General features: G+C 36.0%; 1 protein-coding gene across 2 annotated transcripts; it reads left to right on the top strand.

The window, feature by feature from the left end:
• Positions 1-58: 58 nt before the first annotated feature.
• On the top strand, positions 59-13,479 carry ZNF404 (zinc finger protein 404). Of its 2 annotated transcripts, XM_045531526.1 has the most exons (4): positions 59-115; positions 865-937; positions 4,622-4,748; positions 11,752-13,479. In XM_045531526.1, exons 2-4 carry the CDS (start codon positions 929-931, stop codon positions 13,272-13,274), a joined length of 1,659 nt encoding a protein of 552 aa, XP_045387482.1. In that variant the 5' UTR covers positions 59-115; positions 865-928; the 3' UTR covers positions 13,275-13,479. The 2 variants fall into 2 exon arrangements, with proteins under 2 accessions (XP_045387482.1, XP_045387483.1); XM_045531527.1 differs by lacking the exons at positions 59-115; positions 865-937; positions 4,622-4,748 and adding an exon at positions 11,059-11,210.
• The last annotated feature ends 6,232 nt before the right edge of the window (positions 13,480-19,711 follow it).

Below are 19,711 nucleotides of genomic sequence, written 5' to 3' on the forward strand. Positions count from 1 at the left end.
GCTCCGCGGCCATGATTATTCCGGGTGGACTACATTTCCCAGAAGCCACCGGGCTTGGATCGCCCTCGAGCTCTAGGTGCTTTTCTGGTGTCCGAGCGGCTGCGGTCCCGACGTGGTGAGTAGATCTTGTCCGAAGAAAAACATCAGCTGAGGCTTCCACGGTCCCTGACCAGAATGGAACTGATGGTGGACGTGAGACGAGCGGGAGGCGAGAAGGCCCAGGGCGCGAACCAGGGACGTGTAGTGCCTGGGGTCTCAGGCCTGTGTTAACGTGAGCAGCTGAGATTCTGTGTGCGTGTGAGAGGCTGTGTGTGTGTGTGTGTGTGTGTGTGTGTGTGTGTGTGTGTGTGTGTGTGTGTGTGTGTGTGTGTGTGTGTGTGTGTGTGTGAGTGAGAGAGAGAGAGAGAGAGAGAGAGAGAAAGCATGTCTCCGTGACAGTGTGTGCATTTGAGCATCAATAATGGTCCTTGATTGTGCTTATTTGACTGAGTGATTGGATGCGTAGCTCATGGGTGAGCCAAGGTTGTGTGGCAGTGTGAGTTGTCACTGTGACCCAAGCTTTGGTACGGTTTGCATCATCAGAATAAGAAGTAAGCCAGAGTGGGGTGTCTTAATCTGGTTTGGGTGCAGGAGTGCCTTTGCTCTATATCCATGCTTGTGCAGCTTGTTTCCCTAAGTATAGAGAAGGGCTTGGATTTGTCTACACTTCTCGGATTCCCTGACATGTATTTATGTGTTTGGGATGGTGGGGAGTGGGTAGGGTTAGCAAGAAGTGGGAATAAAGAAGGGGAAAAAGGGATATCTTAAATCAGTTTTAGAATTCCGAGATACAACAGGTCTCAAGGCCTCTTTTTCCTCTCCCAGCTCTGGCTTGTCTGAACTCTGCTTTAGTAGAGGAAACCTGAGAAGGACTGGCATTTCTAAAACCATGGCCCAGGTAAGCTGATGTTTCTTTATCCTTCCCGAAATATTATGATTTTTAATCATGTAATATTTTCATTCTTTATCCTGAAAACCTCCTACCTAAGAAAGCTGTCTCTCTGAACTTATTTCATAGTTCCTCCCATTACAGTGAAGGATGATGTCCTCCTTGTTTGCTCCCTTTTTTTGAACTTTCACTTACTCATCAAATAATTCATCCATGTTCTACATGTTCAGTCTTCTCTCAGGAGCAGCGTTGGCATAGTGAAAGAGTGAAGTACCTTGAAATACTTGAGCTGATCTTGTCAGGCTCATGGTTTCATGATACAGAAATGATGGTCCTGTTTGACCACAGGAAGGAAAACTTTCTCCACAGCTTTCCAGGTATATAAGGGAAAACTTGTTATGAGTGTTCTTGGTCTTAGATTGAGGTGAGATCTCAGCTTTGAAAAGCTTTTGGGTTTGGGGAGAGATGGGATTGGAGCCTACCTAGAGACAGATCAAGGATCTAGCTAAGGAATCGCTGAAAAATGAATAAGGTACCAAGGTCTACTTTGTAATGGAAGAGAAATTGCTGAGCTTGAAGGAATCAATGTTGTTCTGGATTATTCTACTTTAGTGTGTTCTAACTCAGGAACAGATCAATAAGAGATTATAGAAAGGAAGATCAACTAGAACTAGATGATATAGAACTATGGGAAAGAGGTTGGGATTTGTGTCCAACATAAATATTAATATAATACTTTATATATTAATGTTATTAATAATACTTTGATACCTTAATAAAGGTTAAATCTGATAAGAGGGACTAAATGGAAACATTAATTTGTCAGAATAAGGGAAGTGCTTATGATATAATCTGACATATAATAAACTTGTGTCAACTTAATTTTATACCACCTTAATTTTCTAAGGACTTTATCAGCTTTTTTGAGGTATAATTGATGTATAATTAAGTGTATGTATTTTGTCTTTTTAGAGCAGCTTTATTGAACTATAATTGACAGACGATAAACTGCTGATATTTAAAGTATAGAATTTGATAACATTTGACATATGTGTATACCTGGGAAACCATCATCACAGTCAGGATAACAAAAAAAATCAATCATTCCAAAAGTTTTCTTATACCTTTTTATAATTACCTCTTTCCTGACCATCCTATCCTGCTGTTTGTGCCCAGACAACCACTATTGTCCTTTCTGTCACTGTAGGTTAATTTGCATTTTCTAGAATTTTATGTAAATGGAATCATACATTGTGTACTCTTTTTCTTATCTGTCTTATTCAGGTATTTATTTTGAGATTCTTCCATGTTATTGCATATATTTGTAATATATTCCACATTAGTGCTCACTAGTATTCTACTCTAAGGATTTACCGCAATTTGATTATCTGTTCATATGTTGGTGGACATTTGAGTTCTTTCTACTTTTTTGGCTTTTACAAATAAAGCTGCTATGATCATTCAAGGACAAATCTTTGTATGCACAGATGCTTTCATTTCTCTTGGGTAAACACTGGGATTAGAATGCTTGCGCATGTCTATGCTTAACTTTTTAAGAAACCAATAAACTGTTTTTTTAAATTTTTAATTTATTTTATTTTTGTCAAATTTATTTGAGACAGGGTCTCATTCTGTTGCCAGGGCTAGAGTGCAGTGGCATCATCATAGCTCACTGCAACCTCAAACTCCTGGGCTCAAGCAATCCTCCTGCCTTAGCCTCCCAAGTATTAATTTTTTATTTTTAATTATTATTGGTACATAATAGTTGTATATATTTAATAAAACTATTTTTCAAAGTGATTATACCATTTTACATTCCCACTGGCAGTGTATGAGAGTTCCATTTTTTCCCCAAATCTTAGGCAGTACTTGAAATGTTCAGTCTTTTTAATCTTAGCCTAGAATAGTCATGTAGTAGGAACTCATTTTGTTAATTGTATAACTATTTTATTAATACAAATTAGTTGTTATTAATGCAACTAATTTGTATTAATTTTCATTTTGTGCTCCCCAATGAATGATAATGCTAAACATCTTTTCATGTGTTACTTAGCCATCTATATAGCTTCTTTGATAAAGTATCTATTTAAATGTTTTGCCATTTTAAAAGATAGGTTGTTTTTCTAATATTAAATTTTAAGAGTTGTGTATGTATTCTAGGCACAAATCTTTTATCATATATATGCTTCACAAAAATTTTCTCATGATCTGTAGTATAATGAATAATCTGACTCCAGTTGTGCTGTTTCATTGCTGATAGCTTTTAAGTCTCACCCCGTGGTCTTTCCCTTCTGCTCCATATCAAGGCAAGCTGATAAGAACATTTAGGTGCTCCCTCCTTTGGTGCTGGTAGGAGGTTGATTCAAACCACATAAGCCCCTGCTGTGGTGAGGACCTTCACCCTGCCTTACCCCGTCAACCCAATAAAAATCCCAAGCCATTCTTCTTTCTCTGCTCTCTTGGACTTCTTTCATACCTGTTTGAGAGCCACCCTGCTCTCCCCAGAAAACCCCATTGCGTGAATAATGCTTTTTTTCATACCCTCTCAGGGCATGTGGTGTCATTAGTCTTGACATCTGAACCAAATTTTGGGTGGGGTTTCTCATTTCTCTGTAGGGTTAACTGGCTTCTGAAGACCAGAGTTTTAAATTTTGATGAGATCCAGATGATCAGCTTTTTCTTGTATGGATTGTGCTATTGATGTTGTATCTAAGAAATCTTTGTCTAACCCCAAGCTGACATAGGTTTTTATACTACATTTTCTCCTAGAAGATCTATAGTTTTTGTTGTTGTTGTTGTTAATATGGTGAATTACATTGATTTGTAAAAGTTAGACCAGAGTTGGATTCATGTAATAAACTTCACTTGGTCATGATGGATTGTCCTTAATATATGTTGGATTTGATGTGCTAAAATTTTGTTTAGAATCTTTGCATTTATTAACATATTCATGAGCAATATTGGTTTGTAGTTTTCTTTTTCTGTATTGTCTTTAGGTGGTTTTCCTATGAGGATAATACTCAGTCTACTGGGCTTTGCTTAGCTTCCCCGTCCCTGTGCCACAGCGTGGAAACTGTCTCCTTGCAGTAAGCCAGGGCAGTCATAGATTTCACCTCATTTTTATTGGTCTTTCAGGGATTACAGTTTTCCATTGCCCAGTGTTTTCTGTCTTAAAAACCATTGTTTAATATATCTTGTCCAGGTTTTCAGTTATTTCATACAGGAGAGTAAATTCAATCCCTATTTATTCTATCTTGTGCAAAAGGGATTTTACATTACTTTGCAGGGGAGGGAATTTTATCAATTCTTTCTTTTTTTTTTTACATATTCCTTCAAGAAAAAAGATGTAAGAACTTGTATTCATTAATAACCTGTGGTTTAGATACATACAAGATAATGTGTTTATAAGTGTACTATGTCATTTAATTACAAAAACCTGATTATTATTTTCAAACATTTTGATTTGTTTCTATGTTGCTAAGGAAATTTTGTGTGTTCCAACAGGATTCTTCAAGATTGTGAAGATACTCTACCTAAGATATGCCAATTTATCTAACTCTCATCTGACCATGTCATGATCTCATAGCTTCAGACTATTCATTTTTATATATTGCCTTTTTGTTGCAATTCAGTATTCCATCTTGAAAAAGTTTTCTTAATGTTTACAAATAATAAATGGTTTTGTCATTTCAGGTGCCATTGACATTCAGTGATGTTGCCATAGACTTCTCTCAGGAAGAGTGGGAGTGTCTAAACTCAGATCAAAGGGATTTGTACAGAGATGTGATGTTGGAGAATTATACTAACTTGGTCTCATTGGGTAAGGCCACATGCACAAAATGATGTAGAATCTGCTCTCAGGATCATCAGCCTTCTTTACTCGGTATTTGATGTTCTATGCCAAGAAACCACCTAATTTTCTGTTCCACATTCTCAAAGGATTGGTTTGAGGTTTGTTAGATGGAAATGGACACCTCGGTTCAGCACCTGAATGTTCCCTATTCTTCATTTGCCTTCCTGCTTCCCTCTGTCCTGTCCTGTAATTGCTCCTTTTTCTAAATAACTAGAAGTTTGAATTCTGGGACTTTTTCTGTCAAAGAAAACAAATTGTATATTGTGTATATTCAGAATGTTCTGTACGTACTCTATTTTAATTGCTGAATCACCTACATGGAGAACAAGTAATAAAGGGTCTTGGTTTTCCCTTTACTACAAAAGAATCTCTATAATTTTATAGTGGTAGAATGACTCAAGGTCATTATCTTTTTGAGTATTATTTTTGTAGTTGTAGCAATATGAATGTTGGCATGTAGTGATCTGATAGATTATACCCAGAAGTGAAAGTCTCTGTTCAGTTTTGGGAAAATACTTGACCATTCTCTCCTCTGGGCCTCTAGTTATACCTATGTTAGATCTCTTGAGCATATATTAGAATTTTATCGTGTGCTTATCTTCTTTTCCCCCCTTTTTGCCTTTACTTTTTTCTGTGCTGGAGTTTGAGTATTTTCCGTTGGCATGTATTCCAGCTCACTTATCCCATATTCTGCTGTGATGAGTCTTCTCTTAAAGAGGGGTTGTGAATATCAGATATTGTCTTTTTAAGTTCTAGAAATTAAATTTGGTTCTCTTTTATACCTTCCAATTATGTATTGAAAATCTTTACTCTTTTGTTTACTTTCTTTTCATCTGTTTCCTTAAACATTTTAGTCATAGCTATTTTAGAATTCTCATATGCTTTCATTTTTTGTATTATCTGTGGGTTTGCTTCTATTATTTCGTTTTTTTCCCTCTTGTTATTTGTCATATGGCCATGCCTCTACAATTTACTGTTGATTGTGACTGCATGCTGGACATTGTATACAAAAGAACTGAAGAGGTTCTAGATGATGGTGTCTTCCACCAAAGAGTATTTACATTTTTCTCTATTAGTCATTAGAATGGCAAGCTGATGACTTTAATATAATCAGGTTAAGCTGAGTAGTCAGTGCTGGCTTTCTTTTGGTAAATACTCAGCTACCTCTTTGTTATCACTCTTCCTTTACCGCTAGCTGTACTCAGAAATCAGTAAGTTTCTCCAGCGGAAAAGTGGTTGTAGATCCTCAGGACCAATTCTCCATTCCTTTAATTACTTACCTGTTACTACTTATCTGTTAGGATTTCAAGCTTCTTCCCCTGATGGATCTTTTGTTTCCAGAAGAAGTGCTGAAATTAATGTTAATCCATTAATTTTTCCACCCATTTGATAAATTAGGAAAAGAAGAACAGGATAGACTTAAAGAAAGTAGAAGAAAGGAAATAACAAAGGAAGAACAGAAATTAATTAAATTAAAAAACAAACATGCAAAAGAGCAGGTCACAAAATTGGTGCAACTCTCAACGTCAATCAAGAAAAAAATCTATGTAAGGAAAAAAAGGAGACCTCTTTATAGACCAGGAAGCTTTGAAAATATGATGATATTTCAGAAAGCATTATGCCAAAAATTTTGACAAATCAAATGAAATAATTTATTAGGAAATTTTAATTGAGAAAAATATACATTCAAGAAAAAAAAATTAGAAAACCTGAAAAGTCTCATAAGTACTAAAGAAACTAAATCAGTCATCATTATCTTCCCACAAATTGGTAGACTCAGTTAGGCCCAGATGGTTTTTCATAAAAGTCTAAGTGCAAGAATTTGAATGTGTAAGAATTTTGGGAATATTTTTCTTGTGAGCTCTTTTGCATGTTGAGTCTAACAAAGAATAAACTACAGAAAATTAAGAGATAAGTAGAAAAATAACCATCTTCTTGAACATATGGAGAATATTTATAATAGCTCATTTAATATCCTTGTCTACTATCCTTGTCTGTTAATCTGTATCATCCCTTGGTCTTTTCCTTTTCACTGATATTTCTGCTAGTAATGGGTCATATTTTCCTCCTTTTTTGCATTCCTGATAATTTTTTATTAGATACTAGACATTGTGAAGTTTACTTTGTTGGGATGCTGGATTTTTAATACTCTTACATATTTTGGGGCTTTGTTTTGGGATGTAGTTATGTAATTTAGAACCTATTTAACCCTTTCATGCTTTGCTTTTTTTTTTTTTTTTTTTGAGACAGAGTCTCACTCTGTTGTCCGGGCTAGAGTGCCATAGCATCAGCCTAGCTCACAGCAACCTCAAACTCCTGGGCTTAAGCGATCCTACTGCCTCAGCCTCCCGAGTAGCTGGGACTACAGGCATGTGCCACCATGCCCGGCTAATTTTTTCTATATATATTTTTAGTTGTCCAGATAGTTTATTTCTATTTTTAGTAGAGACGGGGTCTCGCTCAGGCTGGTCTCGAACTCCTGACCTCGAGTGATCCACCCGCCTCGGCCTCCCAGAGGGCTAGGATTACAGGCGTGAGCCACCGCGCAGGCCCAGAACAGCTTTTAGACTAGAGCTAATTTGGCTCCACCCCTGAGGAAGTACCCTCTGGGGACTCTATTTGATGCCTCATGTGTTGCAGGGTCCTTTTACTCTGGCTGGGGGAAAAACGAACTATACCCTTCCCTTCCAGACCTTCGAGTATCGTTCTGCCTACTCTTATCTGGTGGTGTTTTCCTTAGCCTCATTCGTTTTCTCACAAGCATGTGCAGATCAATACTCAGCTAAAGTCTCAAGGGGATCCCTCTAAAGATCTGTAGAGCTCTCTCTCTCTGTAGCCCCCTCCTCTTTGGGACTATGCCTTGCAAATTCCATATGCCTTGCTCTACCTGAACTCTATGTTCTGTTTCCTGTGCTCAGAGATACCGCTGGGCTCTGCTTTGGTTCACCTTCCCTGTGCTTTGTTTTGAAAATTCTCTGGGCAGTGCGTTATAGCAGTTGTTGGGCTTACCTCATTTGTTTCCCTATCCTGCTCTCTCTGCTGCCCAGTATCTGAAAGCTGTTGTTTCCTATATTATGTTTGTTTGTGTCTAGTTATTTAAAGTAGAAGGGTAAATCTGATCTCTCTTAATTTTTCATAACTAGAAGCACACATTAGTGACTCTCTTTTATTTTTGAAAGCTTCTTTGCATTTTAGTACAAGAGGTTCCCAGACTCAACCCTGTATCTTCCCTCCATAGACTAGGAATTAGCAACTTTTCCAAGGCACCCTGGTTCAGATGAGTGGGAAATAGTATATAGGGACTGGAACCTGGCCAACAGGGAAGCTAATTGTGACTGGCTTCTTGTAAAGAAAAATGTTTAAAAATATTTTTCTATTTCTTCTGTGGAAATTGGTCTGTTTAGATCTTCCATCTCTTCTAGAGTCTATTTGTTGTTGTTATTGTTTTCCTTTTTATTTTGAAATAATTTTAGAGTTACAGAAGAGTTACAAATGTGGTACAAAGGGTTTCTGTAATAACATCTTACATAACCATGGTACATTTATGAAATCTAACGAGTTAACATTGTTACAGTACGAGGCCGGGCGCGGTGGCTCACGCCTGTAATCCTAGCTCTGGGAGGCCGAGGCGGGTGGATCGCTCGAGGTCAGAAGTTCGAGACCAGCCTGAGCAAGAGTGAGACCCCGTCTCTACTAAAAATAGAAAGAAATTATCTGGCCAACTAAAAAATATATATACAAAAAAATTAGCCGGGCATGGTGGCTCATGCCTGTAGTCCCAGCTACTAGGGAGGCTGAGGCAGTAGGATCGCTTAAGCCCAGGAGTTTGAGGTTGCTGTGAGCTAGGCTGATGCCACGGCACTCACTCTAGCCCGGGCAACAAAGTGACACTCTGTCTCAAAAAAAAAAAAAAAAAAAAAAAAAAACATTGTTACAGTACTATTAACTAAACTATAGGTATTATTCAGGTTTCACCAGTTTTTCCACTAATGTCTTTTTTTCTGTTCCAGGATCCAGTCCAGGTGATCCAATTGCATTTTAGCCATCATGTATTCTTAGTTTCCTCTAATCTGTGGCAGTTTCTCAGTTTTTCTTTGTCCTTCATGGCCTTGATACTTTTGAAGAGTACTGATCAGGTATTTTGCAGAGTGCCCCCAATTTGGGTTTGTTGAATTCTTTTTCTGATTAAACTTAGATTATGGGTTTGGGGGAAGAATACCGGAGAAGTACCTTCCTCAGCATATCATATCAGAGGTCTATGATGTCAACCTGATTTATCACTGGGGTAATCACCTCGTAAACTTGTTTAAGGTGATGTCTGTCAGTTTTCTCCACTGTAGAGTTAGAATATTATTTTTCCCTTTACATATTCTATTTGCTAGAAGCAAGTCAGTAAATCTAGCTGGTGTCAGTTTTGGTAAGTTGTATTTTCAGGGCCAGGCGTAATGGCTCATGCCTAGCCCAGCATTTTGGGAGGCTGAGGCAGTAGGATTGCTTGAGGCCAGGAGTTCAGGACAAGCCTGGGTAATATAGTAAGACTCTGTCTCTACAAAAAGAAATGTAAAAGATAAATTAGCCACATGGTGGCATGCATCTGTAGTCCTAGTTACTTGGGAGGCTAATGCTAGGAGGATCTCTTGAGCCCAGGAGTTCAAGGTTATAGTGAGCTATGATTGTGCTATTGCACTCTAGCCTGGGTGAAAGAGTTTGAGTCCCTATCTCAAAAAAAGATTGTATTTTCAGAAATATTTGTCATTTTGTGTATTTCAACTACAGTGCCATGTTTTTATGATTTTTTTTAACATTCTTTGTTTTTTTATTAATAGCTATTTACCCCTTGTCGTGATATTTGGATTTTTTTCCCCTATCTTTTTTTCTTAAATAGGTAGGCTAGTGGTTTGTATGTGTTAATTCTACTGTCTTATTTAAACTTTGTTTTTATTGTATTAATTTTCATTTTCTGTGGTCCATCAATTTACTTTATCATTCTTTTCCTAATTTTTAAATGGAATGCTTAATTTGTTTAATTCTTCTACTTTTAATTAAATATAAGCATTTTAGTATTTGGGTTTGCCTCTGTGCGCTGGAGTTGAAGGCCACTGATTCTGGTGTGTGGTATCTTCATTATCACTGTTTTTAAGAATTTCTACAATCTCAGTTTGTATTTTCTTATTGACCTGACAGTAGTTGTTCAGTGCTTTTTATTTATAAATAGAAAGCATTTTGACTTTTTGAGATGGTTACTTCTCATTTATTACATTGGTTCAGAGAACACTATTTGTATTATTTCAGCTGTTAAAATATATTCTTTATACATAGAATGCCACTTGTCTTCAACTCATACTTGACCCATGTAGCACATTAGATTTCTTTAGGCTGCTCCCCCATCCAGATGGTCAGTCTTCAGCCTACACTCAACATATCGTTTGTTGTAGAGTCCTAGGCATTCAATTTCTTAGGCTCTTTCTCCATATTATCTAGTGACTCTATTTTCCCAATATCCCTAAGTTTATTTGCTTAGACTTTGATAAGCCTTTCAGTATAATATTCATTAGTATAATTCCTGAAAAATTATTGATAACACATTTCTGCAAAATTCAAGAATGATTAGCCTTGTCTGTAAAGGAATAGAAATGAGAATTTTGGAAAGCCATTAAAGAAACAAAACAGGTTGAATATTGGTAGGATGGATGAATAATATTAAAGCATTACCAAAGAAGGTAATACTGCATCTGATTACCTTGATTGAGATAGAAACAGAAAAAGCAACCATGGCTATGCAAAGGAAGGATTGAACAATAGTAATAGAGGTATGTATATTTTTAGGGGGAGGCAATTGGAGAATGATCAGATATCAATGTTTTATATTTACATTCTTGATTGAGCTAGTTTGGAAGTGCATTTTTCTCATCTGTAAAGTAAATGTAAGGTAAATGATTATGACAATAAGGTGTAAGAGATTGGAGTCAGGAAGAGATAGTTGATAACTGTTGCATAATTTTCAGAAACAAAATGGTTATTTTACTCATCTCTCTTCCCTAATGGCCTATATTTTCATCCATGTTACATTTTTTAACTCAATATTTTATTCTAAAATTATTTAATACTTCCCATATGGTAGGGACTTGTTTTTCAGTGGTAGTTGAAAAAAGATTTGCATCTATACTTGTGTTTTGAGTAACAAAAAAAGTAGTAACACAAATGAGATTTAATAAATATGTAATTGAGAAAAGTAGTATAAAGGCAAAGAATTGGTTTTTGGAATGTAGAATAAAAGATATGAGTTCGCTTGGAGTCAGCAGAGACAGACAGCCTCTCTGAGGAAGTGATTTTTAACCTTCAGTGTCTGAAGATGATCATTTAAAGGAGCCACCTACAAGGATTCCTGAAAGGTGGAGCATCTGCATGAAGCCCCAAGAGATGAGAAAGGTAGTATGTTCTAGTGGCTGATAAGATACAATGTGGTAGGGTATAGGGAACAAAGATATCAAGAGCTTGAAATCTGTATAGATAAGACACAGCATTTTATTTATGGGTATGTGGTTGGATTTTATTCTAAGATAAAGACAAACCCTTGAAAAAATTATAGAGAGAGAGCTATCTGGTAGATAATGTTAGGAACACAGATGACCAAGTCATACTTCTATACATCCTAATTCACTCAGTCTGAGTGGATATCTAAAAGGTAGTATATGTAAGAAGCTCCCTTGGTAATTCTGATTCACAACTAAATATAAAAACTACTGACTTTTTCTCTTTGCCTCCTCATAAACTTTGCATCCTCATGTGAACTTTCATAATTTTCCAAGCTCATCTTGCCTTTTAAAAATTGCATGACAATATTTTAGAATTCTCTAACCCTTTTACTTCTAATGGATATACTTTACAGTTTATCACTATTTTTAATATAGAAGTCTCCTCCCTATCCCCAGTATAGGAAAATAGCATTTATTTGTTCATTTTCTTTCAGACTTTGATTTCACAACTGAGAGCGACAAGTTATCTTCAGAAAAAAGCAGTTATGAAGTAAATTCATACCATCAGGAGATACTGAAAAGAAGTAAAACCTACAACTTTATGGGCTTTATTTTCAGAAATGACTCACAGTGCAGAATTGAATTTGGGGGACAACAGGGACCTAATGCAGCATGTTTTAGTCAAATAATATTCAGAAAACACATATCCCTTCCTGTACATCAGAGAATTCACACTAGAGTGAAATCATATGAATGTAAGGAATGTAGGAAGGGCTTTCAAAAACATTCACACCTTACTGAACATCTGAGAGACCATACTGGTGTGAGACCATATGAATGTAAGGAATGTGGAAAGGCCTTTGTAATTCTACAGCATTTTATTAAACATCAAAAAATTCACACTGATTTGAAACTGTATAAATGTAATGGATGTGAGAAGGCCTTTAGGTTTTATTCACAGCTTATTCAACATCAGATAATTCATACTAGTATTAAACCTTATGAATGTAAGCAATGTGGGAAAGCTTTTAGACGTCATTCTCACCTTACTGAACATCAGAAAATTCATATTGGTTTGAAATGCTATGAGTGTAAGGAATGTGGGGAAACTTTTAGATTGTACCGACATATGTGTCTTCATCAGAAAACTCATCATGATGTGAAACCCTATAAATGTAAGGAATGTGGGAAGACCTTTGGTCATCGTTCAAGTCTTTATCAACATAAGAAAATTCATTCTGGTGAGAAACCATATAAATGTAAACAATGTGGAAAGGCCTTTGTTCGCAGCTATCTACTTATTGAACATCAAAGAAGTCATACTGGTGAGAAACCTCATGCATGTACACAATGTGGAAAGGCTTTTAGTAGGAGCTCCAGCCTTCTTAAACATAAGAGAATTCATAGTAGTGAGAAACTCTACGATTGTAAGGATTGTGGGAAGGCTTTCTGCAGAGGCTCTCAGCTTACACAACATCAGAGAATTCATACTGGTGAGAAGCCATATGGATGTAAAGAATGTGGGAAGACTTTTAAGCTTCATGCATACCTTATTCAACATCAGATAATTCATACTGATTTGAAACCATATGAATGTAAGCAGTGTGGGAAAGCCTTCAGTCGTGTTGGAGACCTTAAAACACATCAGTCAATTCATGCTGGGGAGAAACCGTATGAATGTAAGGAATGTGGAAAAAGCTTTAGACTTAATTCTCAACTAATTTATCATCAGACAGTTCATACTGGTTTGAAACCTTATATATGTAAAGAATGTAAGAAGGCCTTTCGTTCCATCTCAGGTCTTTCTCAGCATAAGAGAATTCATACTGGTGAAAAACCCTATGAATGTAAAGAATGTGGCAAAGCCTTTAATCGTTGTGATCGACTTATTCAACATCAGAGAATTCATACTGGTGTGAGGCCACACAAATGCAAGGAGTGTGGGAAGGCCTTCAGTCATTGCTATCAACTTACTCGGCATCAAAGATTTCACAGTGGTGAGAAACTCTTATTGTAATTAGTGGGAAATCCTTTAGCCATTGCACATTCTTCACCATTATCACTAATCTACTACCTAATGATGTTGTGGTGAAGATTAAACTAGTTAACATATAATATAAATCCTTGGAAAGGCATCCAGCATTTAGTATGGTCTTACTAAATACAGGTATATTTTTTATGATGATTAGTATTACTAGAAATAAATTCATACGGAAGGAAGACCCTACAAGTGTAATATTTCAAAAAACTTGCATCATGATGTTATTTTTTAATATTTATTTTCTAGAGACAAGGTCTTGCTCTGTAGCCCAGGCAGGAATGCTGTGGCCCAATCATAGGTCACTTCAGCCTCAAACTTCTAGGCTCAAGTGATCCTGCCACCTCAGCCTTCCAAATATCTGGTACTACAGGTGCATGGCACCATCCTGGCTAATTTTTTTTATTTTTTGTAGAGACAAGGTCTTGCTATGTTGCCCAGGCTGGTCTCAAACGTTTGGCCTCAAGTGATCCTCCTGCTTCAGCCTATCATCACTATATATCATTCATTCTGGACAAAATGCTGCAGAATATATTAAGTGAGAAATTCTTAAATTTAGAATTATACCCCAGAAGATTAATGCTCTAAAGAAATACTATGTATTTGTTCAATATTTGGAGTACAGCTATTCAAACATTAGAGAGTGGTTTAAAGAAATCTTTTCATAATAAATTTTATGGTACAGATAACATGCAATACACATTTGCTGCAATTCAAAGAAATTGTAAATTAACAATTGGTTAGCCAAAAGACAGATGTTGACTTGGAAAAGTTTTTCCCAAGTTTATGAAAATGTTTAGATTTATATACTTAAGGTAACCATTTTTAGTGGTACAATGAAAGTTCGTTGGCCCTTCACCTAGTTTCAATATATCTGATGTCTCTCTTTTCATATGTATTTATATGTGCATAGACACTCACATATATATACAAATACATATACACATACATGTCTCATGTTTGTATATGCATATATATAGATATATATGCTATTTACTACACATGAATATATATATTACACATATCATTTTTGCTATTTTTTTGTGTGAATGCTTTAGGTATCATTTCACCTCTAAAAATTCAACATACAACTCCTAGAATTAAAGATGATCTTTTCCATGACTATCAACCATTGTCATCTAAAAAATTAACAGTAACCCTATGTCTTATAATATCCAATCCATTCAAAAATTTCTGCAGTTGTTTGAAGAGTGTCTTTTAGCACTGGCTTTTTTAACAGCCAAGAACCAAACTAACCTTATGTATTTTATATGATTATGGCTTGAGTCTCTTTTGGTCAAGAACCTACTCTCCACCATTTCTGTGGCATAGGCTTTATGAAGACTTAGGAGAATTGACCTATATAATGTTGCACATCCTTTATTTTTCTTAGTTTCTCAAGGTGTGCTTAGCTCCTTTCTCTATCCTCTATATTTACTGTGAACTGGAGGTTATGTCTAGAGGCTTGATTCAGTTTCAGATTAAACATTTTTGACAAGACTACTTACTTCATGGTATTGTATACTTAATATTATAAAATAACAGGTGGCATACAAATGAAACTATATTTGTTCTCTGATTCATCTATTGTATTGACCACCAGCTCCCTCCATTGTATTGGTATTTTTTTTTTGCAATTAATAAGTAATACATGGAAAATAACATTGGCACTCCACTTGGAAATTCAATCAGTCTTATGTATTTTATGTATTTTAAAGAAATTAAGATGAAAAACCTCATCTTTTATATTTACCCATATATTTGCCATTTCCCATGCTCTTTATTCCTTCCCAAAGATAGGAATTTTTCTCTGGTATCATTTTCCTACAGTTTTAAAAATATAATGTAGCATTTCTTGGAGTGCATGTCTGCTGGTGATGAATTTTCATAGTTTCTTTTACCAAAATAATTTTTTTTTTTTTTGAGACAGAGTCTCACTCTGTTGCCTGGGCTAAAGTGCCATGGCATCAGCCTCGCTCACAGCAACCTCAAACTCCTGGGCTTAAGCAATCCTTCCGCCTCAGCCTCCCAAGTAGCTGGGACTACAGGCATGTGCCACCATGCCTGGCTAATTTTTTCTATATATTTTCAGTTGGCCTGCTAATTTCTTTCTATTTTTTTTTAGTAGAGATGGGGTGTCACTCTTGCTCAGGCTGGTCTCAAACTCCTGAGCTCAAATGATCCATCTGCCTCGGCCTCTCAGAGTGCTAGGATTACAGGCGTGAGCCACCACACTCGGCCTATAATTTCATTCTTGAAGGAATTTTTTCTGGCTGTATAATTCTGGGTTGGTAGCTTTTTGGTTTAGAGAGAATGAAAGAGAAGAGAATGTGTGTGTATGTGTGTGTGTGTGTGTGTGCACGCGTGCGTCACTGTCGTTGACTCCTGTTCTTCTGGTCTCCATGGTTTATGATAAGAAGTCATTTGAATTGTTTTTCTTCTGTAATATAATGTGTCCTTTTTCTCTGGGTGCTTTCAAGATTTTCTCATTATCTTTGGTTTTCAGCTGTTTTAAATATGATGTGCCTAGATATGGTTTTCTTTATGTTAATACAGTTTGGAGTTCTCTAGCTCTCTGCAATCTGTACACTTATGCTTTTCACCAAATTTCAGAAATTTGGGGCCATTATATCTTCAGATATTTTTTCTGCCCTTCCTTCTCCTCTTCCTTGGTTTCCAGGTACTCATATATAATATTTTGGTATTGTCCCACAGGTCACTGGATCTATTATTTATCTTCAGTCTTTTTTCTGTTCTTCAGATTGAATAACTACTGTTGCTCTACCTTCAAGTTCACTGATTCTTTTTTCTGTCATATCAGTTTTGCTGTGAAGTCTATTAAGTGTTTAATTTCATATGTTGCATTTTTTAGCTCTAGTATTTTCCCTTAGTATTTTTTTTTTTTTAGAGATGGGATCTTGCTGTGTTGCCCAGGCTAGTCTCAAACTCCTGGCCTCAAGCCATCTTCTCACCTTGGCCTCCTGAGTAGCTGGGATTACCAGCATGAGCCAATGCACCCAGCCCTTTAGTATATTTTATAGTTTCTATTTCTTTTTTTTTTTTTTTTTTTGAGACAGAGTCTCACTCTGTTGCCCAGGCTAGAGTGCCATAGCATCAGCCTAGCTCACAGCAACCTCAAACTCCTGGGCTCAAGCGATCCTTCTGCCTCAGCCTCCCAAGTAGCTGGGACTACAGGGATGCACCACCATGCCCGGCTAATTTTTTCTATATATTTTTTTAGTTGTTTTGGCTAATTTCTTTCCATTTTTAGTACAGATGGGGGTCTCGCTCTTGCTCAGGCTGGTCTCGAACTCCTGAGCTCAAACGATCCACCTGCCTTGGCCTCCCAGAGTGCTAGGATTACAGGCGTGAGCCACCATGCCCGGCCTATAGTTTCTATTTCTTTACTATGAGTACCTGTTTCTTCATTGCATGCATATTTTCACGTAGCTTTTTATTCCTGTTAAAATCTTCTGTATATTGATTCTTGCTAGAAAAATACATATCATTATTATGAATATTAACTTGTGCTGTGAAAAGTTTCCATTTCAACAAATGTTCCCACCCTTTTGACTAGGTCACGGAAAAAAAAGCTTTTCCTTGCTTTGGGGTTTTAGATTTTGCTTGTTCATGTGCAGTGTGATACTGGTGAGAAAACATAGACCATACTGTCATCTTTTTGTGTTTGATTATTAAATATTTAGAAAGCATTTTTAAAGAAAATCTTGGAGTTCAAAGTACAAGAAATCTTTTTAAAACTCTTCCATCATTCAACCAATGAGCATTGGCAAAGAACATAAGCTAAATTAATTGTTTGCTATTCCTTTTAACAGTTCCATAAAGTGGCAATGACTCATAATACTTACACGTATATACTAAACCATGATACTGTTCATACAGTGGAATAAAGCAATTAGGGAAAAATCAATTTCTTGCCTTAAAATTCCAAGGAATTTATATTTTTAACCTAACATAGCTGGAGTAATATTCATTATAATAGAAACTCATTTTTGGCCAGGCACAGTGGCTCATGCCTATAATCCTTGGCATCCTAGTGCTTTGTGGGGCCAAGGCAGGAGGATTGCTTGAGGCCAGGAGTCTAAGACCAGCCTGAACAACATCGTGAGACACTATCTCTACAAAAAATAGAAAAATTAGCTGAGGGGTGAGGGAGTGCATGCCTGTAGTCCCAGCTACTGGGGAGACTGAGGCAAGAGAATCACTTGAGCCTAGCAGTATGAGGTTGCAGTGAGCTATGATGATGCCACTGCACTCTAGCCTGGGCAACAGAGCAAGATCCTGTCTCAAGAAAGCAGCTAATTTTTTTTATACCTAGCAGAAATTCTGTGACAGAGACCCAAAAATATCTATGTTGTGATCCTGCTTTTATAGGCGACAAATTGACAGCATTTCTTTTGGTTTGGGAGTCTTTTGAGACAAAATGTACCCAGAGTATCAATTTGGCAGCATCCTGTATTGTACAATTCATCTAAAACTAAAGAAAAATACTTGAAGGTTTTCTAATTTTGAATTAATTGATTCTTTATATTGTTAGAAAGAATTCTAGGGACAGGTTTTTGGTGGCTTAATTGAAGATTTTTTTAAACTTTTTTTAAGATATTATTTTTAGTCTTTCTCATATTCTAACAAAATTTCCATAACTAAATAATTTATCTTATCTGTCTAAAATGTGTTTTCTTTTTGTGCAAGAATCAAAGCCATTTTATAGCTGGACAACGTTATAAGCTCAGATTATGTTTACAAATGTTTAAATATTTTGATTAGACATTTAATTCTGATTTTGCGGTAACTAACCTTATTTCATTTTGCTTATCAAGAGGAAACTTTGTATCAAATTTACTATGTACTTACTGAAAATTTCTCACAATAGTTTCCTCTTTATTAACTTGATTTTTTCTTACTAAATCAAACAGCTGTTTTATTTTGCTCTCTCAGAGCAAATTGCAATTGGCATTCATCATTAAATTCACAGTACATTATCTTCTGGTATCATTTTTTACAATTCTAGCCATAATAATAATCACCACTCAATTCTGGATCAGTAAAAAAAGCCTTCATTTTAAATTTTAAAATTTGTCCATACTTGGTTTTTAACCTAGAAAAATAATTTAATTATAATTAAGGTACTACTTCAATTTAATTATCCATTATTATTTTCTTAGTATCACTGTAACTCATATTGTCATAAAATGTTCTAATAAACACATCAATTTCTTGGCACCAACTAGATTAATGATGTGTTTATGGGTAATATTAGAAAACACATGACCCAAAATGCACACTATGTAATACAAGAATAGTATCTATGCAATGAAATGGTTTAAGTGAAATGTAGTCCTAACATAACAATAAAGTCAGTAATGGAAAAATATTTTACACTGCGTCTGGTTTTTAATTTAGATTTAAATAAAATCATTTACTGAACGTTTTCACTATTGTTAAATGTGTAAGAAATACATGTAAATTTTATAAACTCATGTAACAACTATGAACATTTTTATAGCAAAGGTTTATATCTTCTTATTGACTAATGCCATGGGAATAAATTATTATCAGTGAAATCATTAATTATTGCTCAGTTGTCCCCACCACGGAATGTATTGACTTACAGTGATGCCAGTAATGTTTGTGTGAATCTAGCAGCTTAGAGTTTATGTCCAAAATTCTTCCTTTACTCCTTGCCTTTGGTAGAGCTCGCCCTTGCCCCGTTGAGATTGGACTTGGCCATGTGACTAGACTAGTCAACAGAATGTAGGCAGATCAGAATGGATGTAGACACTTTAAATATGCTTTGGCTCAGCCTCTTGTGTTTCTGTCATCCACCTGCCTAGGAACCTGCTGGCCAGAATAAGGAGACACAAGAAACAGAAGGATAGAATAAAAACTTTTTCAACTATGTGAACTATTTCCAAGACACCTCTTCTAAGAAAGCAAGTGGAAGAGGTTTTCTGCTAAGATGAATGAGTAGAAAATGAGAAATTCAATATAGGAGAAAGCTGAATAGAATCCCCATAGTGATGGTGGTGGAGGAAGCCACAGTATCTCTTTGACAACAGACAGAGAGGGCAACCAGTCCAGAAGAATCATATTTAAAAAATTGTGGTCAAGGACAATGCAGATTCTTCCTCCACAGTAAACACTTAGGTATAGTGAAAGTTAATTGAACCAAAATTTTTATTAGTGAAATCTACAATGATAATTGGCATATGACTAATACTGAATTATGAGATGTTAAAGGAATACTTTCAAATCTTGAATGTCTACTCTGAGGCAATATATTCTGTTATTTAAACAGACTGTCTGCTCAAGAATACAGAAGAGGCCAAAAAGTGTAGTTGTCTATGAAGAGGGTCATTGTGTAGCTTGAGGAAAAATGAGAGATAAGACATTTATTT

This window comes from Lemur catta, chromosome 19 (genome assembly GCF_020740605.2).
Source record: "Lemur catta isolate mLemCat1 chromosome 19, mLemCat1.pri, whole genome shotgun sequence".
In the NCBI taxonomy this organism is placed as follows: domain Eukaryota; kingdom Metazoa; phylum Chordata; class Mammalia; order Primates; family Lemuridae; genus Lemur; species Lemur catta.